This window comes from Dendrobium catenatum, unplaced genomic scaffold (assembly GCF_001605985.2).
Source record: "Dendrobium catenatum unplaced genomic scaffold, ASM160598v2 fragScaff_scaffold_71, whole genome shotgun sequence".
Lineage (NCBI taxonomy): Eukaryota > Viridiplantae > Streptophyta > Magnoliopsida > Asparagales > Orchidaceae > Dendrobium > Dendrobium catenatum.
In genome coordinates, this window is record NW_021318533.1 from 829,686 (window position 1) to 838,036 (window position 8,351).

Below are 8,351 nucleotides of genomic sequence, written 5' to 3' on the forward strand. Positions count from 1 at the left end.
TCAAGGCCACAACACTGCTCACCTGCTCTTCTGACCTAACTAAGGCCTGAACATTTCCTGCACTCACAACTTCGGCTTCGTTTCCTGCTGTCAAAACCGTTATTGCTTTTGGATTCGTTTCCTGCGTCGTCTCCTTCTGACTTCGTCTCCTGCACTCACGGCTTCATCTCTTTCCCTCAGGGCTTCGCCTCTAGTTCTCCTTTAAATTCTCACAGAAAGCCCTAGTCCTATACTCGAATATACAAACACGAATCGGCTGCGTCGTATTTTCATATATACCGAAGAAAAAATTTCGAGGCGGTGCCTCATATTGCCTCGAGGCGTTACGCTCTAATGCGTACGCCTTGTGCGAAAAAATCGTAGGCTTTGCTGGATGGTTCGAGGCATAAGCCCTGATACGCATGACTTCCGCCTCGACTTGAGGCGCGACTCAATGCGGATGCCTCGTTCGCTTTTTTAATGGTTGATCAAAGGTAAAAAAATGTAATTGTTATGAACTCATAATTTTTTTTTTGGTTTTATGTATGTTATACGTATGGTATGCGTATGTTATACGTATTTCATTTTCACTCAGGTCGTCAAAATAATTGGGAGTGATATTGGTGGATATCGGTTGTTACAGGGTGATGATGAGTACATGGAAGGTGAAAAAAGGCTAGGGGATTTGTAGAGAAGTGCTACTGACTATCCAGGAGATTCAGGTGAGGGAAGATTTTCTTCCACTGGAGCTTAGGAGTATAGATGTCATCATGGGGCTGAAGACTTTGGGAGACACCAAAGTGAATTGGGGAGCACTCACGATGGATTTGATGGTAGATGGAAGAAAGGTGGTTATTAAGGGAGATGAAGGATTATCCAAATACATAGTTTCTCTAAAACTATGGTGAGAGATACAGTTGGCAGGCAGATGATATTTGGTGGAGCTGTACAGTTTGGAGGGGGCTAGATTGGAAGAGGGATGGGACATACCCATCTCCATACAGTCATTGATTCAGCAGTTCCAAGAGGTGTTTCAGCCGCCTAAGGGATTGCCACCATAGAGGGAGCAGGAGCACGCTATCATTTTGAGGGAGGGTATGTCACCCATTAGCATACAGCCTTATCACTACCTCAGTGTCAGAAAGATGAAATTAAAAAATTGATTAGAGAGATGTTTGAAGCAAGAATCATTAGACCCAGCGTCATCCCCTTCTCTAGTCCGATTCTATTGGTGAAGAAGAAGGATGGCAGCTGGCAATTTTATGTGGACTACAGAACTCTCAACAAGGAAACTATACGTAACCAAGTTTCTTACACCAGTTATTGACGAGTTGTTAGACGAATTGAGTGAAATAGTGATCTTCAGCAAAATAAACTTGAAATTATGATACCATCAGATCCGAATGAAGGAAGATGTACCCAAGATGGCTTTTAAAACTCATGAGGGACACTACGAGTTCCTAGTGATGCCTTTTAGCCTCACCAATGCTCCACCCACTTTCCAGACACTTATGAATAAGGTTTTTAAACCTTATCTTAGACGATTTGTATTGATATTCTTCGATGACATCCTAGTGTACATTAGGACTAAAGATGAGCACTAGGAGCATTTAAAAAGGGTGTTAGAGGCGCTACAGGAGCACCAGTTGAGAGACCACTTGAAAAAGTGTTGTCTTTCACAAGCTAGTGTAGAGTACTTAGGCCATGTTGTATTAAAAGAAGTGGTGGCAGTAGATCAGTCCAAAATTGAGGCAATGTTAAAGTGGTCAATGCCTAAAAATATGAAGGAACTGAGGGGATTTCTAGGACTGACAGGTTACTACAAAAGGTTTGTAAAGGGATACAACACCATAGCATGACCACTCACTGAGGAGTTGAAAAAGAATGATTTTATATGGGGGGAGGCGGCCACATCAGCATTTGAGAGCTTGAAAAAGGTTATGACTACAGTACAGGTCCTAGTTTTGCCAGATTTCACTCATATCTTTATAGTGGAGATAGATGCATCCGGATACAGGTTGGGTGTAGTGCTTATGCAGAGTGGTAGGCCTATTACCAATTTCAGCCAGGTGTTGACTGCTAGAGCTAAGCTGAAGTCAGTCTATGAGAGAGACTTAATGGCCATCATTTTATCCACCCATAAGTAATGGCCCTACCTACTTGGGAGGCATTCCAATGTCAGGACAGATCAGCAGAGCTTGAAATACCTGCTGGAACAGCGGATGGTGACAGAGGTGCATCAAAGGTGGCTGTCCAAGTTTTTCGAGTATGATTTAGAGATTCGGTATAGACTAAGAGTGGAGAACAAGGTGGCAGATGCCTTGTCCAGATGTATAGGGGAGCTGCAAATAGTGGCACTATTTATTCCTTTGATGCTTGATTGGAAAGCCATAAGTGAAGAAACTGCTAGGGATGAGGATTTGGGGAAGATCAGGAAAAATTTACTGAAGGAAGAGGGTAGCCACCTAGGGAACTCATTGGAGGAGGACAAACTGCTATATCATGGGAGGTTTGTGATGCCCCAGACCTCGATCCACATCCCAAACTTACTTCAAGAGTTTCATGGAAGCACTGTTGGGGGACATTCAAGCGTGCAGAAGACATACAAGATGCTAGCTTCAGAGCTGTACTGAAAGGGAATGCATAAAGATGTAGAAGAGATGGTAGCCAAATGTGAGATCTGTCAAAGGAACAAATACATGTCTATGTCACCAGGAGGACTACTACAGCCGCTGGCTCTACCAGGACTAGTATGAGAGGAGATATCCATGGACTTCATAAATGGGTTGCCCCGTTCAGAAGGTTTCACGGTGATTTTAATGGTGGGACAGGTTGAGCAAGTATGCACATTTCATTCCCCTCCGACACCCCTCCACAACAGTGACAGTGGCTTCAGCTTTCATCACAGAGGTGGTCAGATTATATGGAGTATCAGAGGCAATAGTATCAGATAGAAATAAGGTGTTCATAAGCCAATTTTGGAGGGAGTTATTCAGGTTATAGGGGACAGTTCTGAAGAGGAGCACAGCGTACCACCCACAGACCGATGGCCAAACGGAAGTAGTCAACAAGAGCTTGGAGACTTACCTGAGATGCTTTGTGTCGGAGACACCGAAGCTATGGGCTAAGTAGCTATCATGTGCTTTGTACTGGTACAACACCTCTTTTCATTCTGCTGCTCAAATGGCCTCATTCAAGGTGTTGTACAGAAGGGATCCTCCCCACTTGGTGCACTTTGGGAGTAGCAGTACTTCAATTTCTTTAGTAGATGAGTACTTGGAGGAGAGGGATAGAGTGTTAGAAGAGTTAAAGAGACATTTACTGAGGGCTCAATAGATTATGAAGAAACAAGCTGATGGGCATAGGAAGGACATCCAGTTTGAAGTAGGGGAGCGAGTGTTCTTGAAGCTTCAACAAAATAGACAGAAGACAGCCACCAACAGGAGGAGTCAGAAGCTTGCTCCAAGGTACTTTGGGCCTTATGAAGTGTTGGAGAAGATCGAAGCAGTAGCATATCAGCTGAAACTATCACCAACGGTGACTATACATCTGATTTTTTATGTATCGCAGTTGAGAAAGGCCATTGGTGACTATACAGCTAACTACGAGTTACCGGCGACACTTACTGAGGATTTAGAGGTGGTTCTGAAATCCTTAGAACTGATGGGGGTTCGCTAGAAAGAAGATGAAACTAAGGAAGTGTTGATCAAATAGAAGAACCTTCCTTACTTCGAGGCCGCGTGGGAGCCATACGAGAGAATGAAACATCAGTTTTCTGATTTTCAGCTTGAGGACAAGGTGATTCTTTGGGAGGGTGGTATTGTTAGGCCGGTTCACCCTGAACCGGCCCAACTGACCCAAGGGTCGGCTCAATTTTTCTACAAGAGGCGGAAGCAGTCCGCCTCCCTTTGCTTTGGCCACCTAAAGAGTTGGCCCCACTTGTCCAATGGAATTCAAATTGAAAAGGAAGAGGCGGCTAGGGCTTCGGAGGGAAATTAGATTAGGAAAGCTTTTGTATTAAAGAGGATGAGAGGATTAAGGAGGGATTATGTTTTGACTGATTCTCAATTATGGTTTCTTGGCGGCTTGGGGCTCTAAACTCTCTTGTCTAGAGATTTGGGAGAGTCAATCCTCCTCTCGAATTGAGGATCTCTTGTATCTTTGTTTTGTTCTTGTTTCACTTTACTTTCTATAAGATTAGCTATCGTTTGATTGTTCTTCCACCATATTTTTTCATTTTTCTTGTTGTTTTACCGATTATTGTTAGGTTTGCTTGCGAAAGCAATTAAATCCGATAGGATTACTTGCGAACTCATGTATTTCTTATCAATTTAGTTGCGCCCCAACATATCTGTATGTGGTGCAAGTAAAGCTCAACAATATCGAAAACCACATTCACTAGCATTATTGTAGTTTGAAACAATTGTTGCACTTAATCTACATGACCACAGAATGTATGAGAAGTATAGTGTGGCACTTAAAAAATGAATTTTCATGCAAGGATCTATTTCATAGAGATCAGCAGGTTATATCCACAATAATTTATTGTATGATTTCTTTACATCTTTGAAGGTCCTAATAAGATCTCAAAAGTCGCATCAACCAACCCTGACCAAGTATAAGGAAATCCCAATTTAGAAAAAAAAAAAAACAAGTGCACATGTTACATTGAATTATGTATAGCAAATAGCACGCTTCATTTCTTAAGTAGATCCATGGAGGCGTTAAATACAGTGGCATATTAGTTAAATAACAACATTCATTAACTTTATGCTGTACCACCTAAAGCACCAATTCCACAATCTTCTCTTTCAAAACTCTAAAATCTCATCCCTGGAAAATTTGTTTTCATTAATGTTTGATTCCTCATGAAGAATAAATCCTAGATATCAGACGTGCTTAAGTCAATTTATTCTAAACAACACAGCTGTGATGCCTATTATCGAAGGAGATTTTTCCAAAATAACACCTACAATAATTGTTTTCTAGATAATGCACAGAGTACAACATCAATTATATTAACAAGAAAGTGAATTTAACGAATGGAAGTGAAATGTAACAAATAAAATTTTAGATCAGAGAAACATTGAGGATATAGAGTCAAATATCAAATGAAAAGAGAGTAAGGCTGGCCTTGGCACCAATAATGGTAATACAGTATTAAGTCCCCAGCTATGATGCACAGACACGGACATGGCGACACGGATACGATACGACACGGACACGGGACACGCCAATTATTGAAAATATAGGACACGGACACAAGTTGGACACGGTATTATAGTTTTTTATATTTTAAAAATAGTGTATAAAAATTAAATAAGTATAATTTTAAAAATAATTTGAAAAAAATAAGTCATTTAACTAGAATTTGTGCTTAAATTGATTAGTATTAGGATGTCGAGAGTCAGACGTCAATGTCGTTTATGTCACCGAGAGAGGAGATAAAAATACATTCACTGCCAAAAAGAAATGAAAATGAGAATATTCGATGAATGTGTATTAAGTGCAGACGTTGATTTGGTGTTGTGGATAAGAAATAAGAAATTTAGTTTAAATTCCGGCATCCCGCCAAATACAAGAAATTGTATTTTAAAAAAATTAATAAAATACTTAAGATACGTGTGTTGGACACGCGTGTCCAATATTTTTTTAATCAAACACGTTTTCGGGGTGTCCGACACATGTCAGAGGCGTGTCGAACGAGTGTCGTGTCGGATACGTGTCGGACACTGCACGCCTCTTTGAGGAGAAGTGTCGGTGCATCATAGGTCCCCAAAAACCAATAAATCATAGGCAAACAAAATACTATCATAGTAATAATAATGTAGAAATATAACAAGTTGTTACACATAACCTTGGTAAAGCAAGAGTAAGCAGTATCACCATTTTAGTGAAAGACTTTGAACACTGACATACAAGAAAAGAACATACCCTTGAGAGTAAGCGTACTCCCCATCAATTTGTAGGATAAAGAAAACATGATTGCCATCATGCACAGCCTATAAAAATAGCCCAATAAGTTTTTTATAAATAACATTATAACAAATGTGTTTAGCAAACAATTAATACAAACTCCTAACGCAATTGAAAATATAGTCATAGAAGCAACTAAATGAATATGGAACTCAAAAATCACATCCAAAAACTTAGGGAGAATGGATTCAAACTCATTGTTTGAAATACTGTGCTGACTAGATGCTTGGATAATTATGGGGATAAAAATTTCAGTGTTATGGTTGCCCAACTAAAAACCAAATGCAATTTCAGTGTTATTCACATTTACTGCAAGACTGATCCCGTTCTATGAACCAGATGGAAAATTATTCATATATTTCAAGGAATAGCCCAACTATTCTCCAAGGATAGATTAGTCTTTTGCTGAACACTGATTAAATTGACAAGAATTTTAATCCTATAATTGTCGAAGATTTATGGACTATGTTGTCTCATTTCCTGGTGGTGAATTCTTCCCTACTTTCACAATTCCAACTTCTTGTTGAATTGGTTGAGGGTCGCACGGGTAGCGACCACTTGCTTAATGGTTTCGTGGAGGAGTCCCGGACCAAATAATATTAGGGAGATTTTAGTTCTTCAGAAATATTTTTGGATAAAATTTATTATTTTATCTCCCTAACCTACTTATAAATTTAAAGTGGCAATTGAAACTTAAAAAAATAAAGTGAGTACGTACAGTTGTGGTAGTAGACTAATTTCCGAAACATTAAAATATATATAGCTTCTACAATCGTCTCGTAAATTTTTCATTCATTCATTTGATTTCCATTTTAACAATAGATATTAATTTCGCAAGCAAAATTCACCGAATGCAATACCCCAACAATTTGCTGAAATCTAAACTAATCCCTAGCATTTCTATAAAGCGCAAAAAAGATCCATAAAAGCCGCAATGGCCACCAACAGCGAAGGTTAGTCTTGGGCTGAATGCAAACAGTCCCTTGGAGATTATGAATGAAATTCGAACCTTAATGCTAATCTTCCCGCCTGTATATTCCTTGTCCGCGTCAGGATCGAGGGCTGGAAGGAGGCTGAACTCAGAACCTTCGACTCCGGCCCAGTCGTCGGCGTGACCATCGACGGTGATGATCCCTGGACGGTAATCTGCAACTATGCGAACGTCAGGGCTAACCTCGCAGCTTCCGGCCGCCACATCGTCGTGGCCCTCGTGCGGTGCGGCAAGAGGAATGGTGACGAAGAGGACGATTGCGGAGAGAAGGAAGAGGCGTAGCATAGTGGCAGGTACCGAAGGAGGACAAATAGGCGGAACCGGCGCGGCGGAAGCAAGATTAGCATTTATAAGGTGACGAGGGAGCCGTAGACTTGGCGGCCGGCCGAGGGGGACCGGCGATGAGATGAGAGATTTGACTTGGTTTGCATGAAAAGACGGTTGTAGCCATGGGTTGGATAGCCTTGCACGCTGCGTAGAAAATATCAGCTCCGTACTACTAACGATGAGAGAGAAGCTCCGGGTTTCTTTCATTTTATGAAACTCTAATATGTACTTAGCTCGTTTTTTATTTTTATTTTTTTTTTATTTTTTAACTGTTTTTCGGTCGTTCTACCCTTTGATTACTACCTCTTTTATTAGTTCTTTAGGTTTTTTTTTTCTTTGAATCTTGCTCTTTCTTCTTCTCTTATTATTTTTCATCAATTCTTTTTCTGATTTTTCTCCACTAAAATCAGATCTGAATTATGTTCGATCTAAGGAATTTTCCTACTTTTCACCCATCTAGTGAGGCAGAGAACTTGGAATCACTTTTACCTTCCCTGGTACATTGGAGTAGGGAGGTCCTTTGATATCAAAGAGATATTCTTCTTTCCAAAACATACCTCAAAATAAAACTTAAATATGATGGTTCTAAAATGCAAGCTTGTCAATGCAACCTTGTGAACCCGCCTCTACACTTCGTTAAAACCCATAAGAATCTTCTCCCTCTCAAACTCCACCTTTCCTTTCTCCCTTTCAAGGCTCTCTCTTCAAGTTCTTTTCTAGAAGAACGGAGACTCAATGCATTTCAAAGACTCTCACAAAATCTTATGAGAAAGCTTAAATAAAGGGCTTCGAAAAACCCTACAAATTCAATTCATCCATCAAAGATCATAATGTATGACCGCAAGATCCTCTAGTACGATGTGTAGAATTTGTCATGTTAGTATTGTACAATCATTAGTATGAACATTAGTATAAACAGTTCAATTTGCTTATTAGTGTTGTGAGATCATCAATATGAATGACTGATCGTACGGTAAGATTAGTTCAACCGAAATATAGTTTGTCTAGGATGAATCATGGGATGACCAAATAGTCTCTATTGATCATATAGTATGATCTAATTCATATAGTACGATCA

The 8,351-nt window shown here is 40.0% G+C and overlaps 1 protein-coding gene across 1 annotated transcript in view; it reads right to left on the reverse strand.

The window, feature by feature from the left end:
- Window positions 1-7,462, reverse strand: part of LOC110097051 — a 65,602-nt gene extending 58,140 nt beyond the window's left edge. The window contains exons 1-2 of the mRNA XM_020823264.2: window positions 6,965-7,462; window positions 5,914-5,981 (exon numbers count right to left, since the gene is read on the reverse strand). Coding sequence (XP_020678923.1) covers window positions 5,914-5,981; window positions 6,965-7,231 — 335 coding nt within the window. The 5' untranslated portion in view covers window positions 7,232-7,462. The remainder of the gene's footprint in view (window positions 1-5,913; window positions 5,982-6,964) is intronic.
- Window positions 7,463-8,351: the final 889 nt, after the last annotated feature.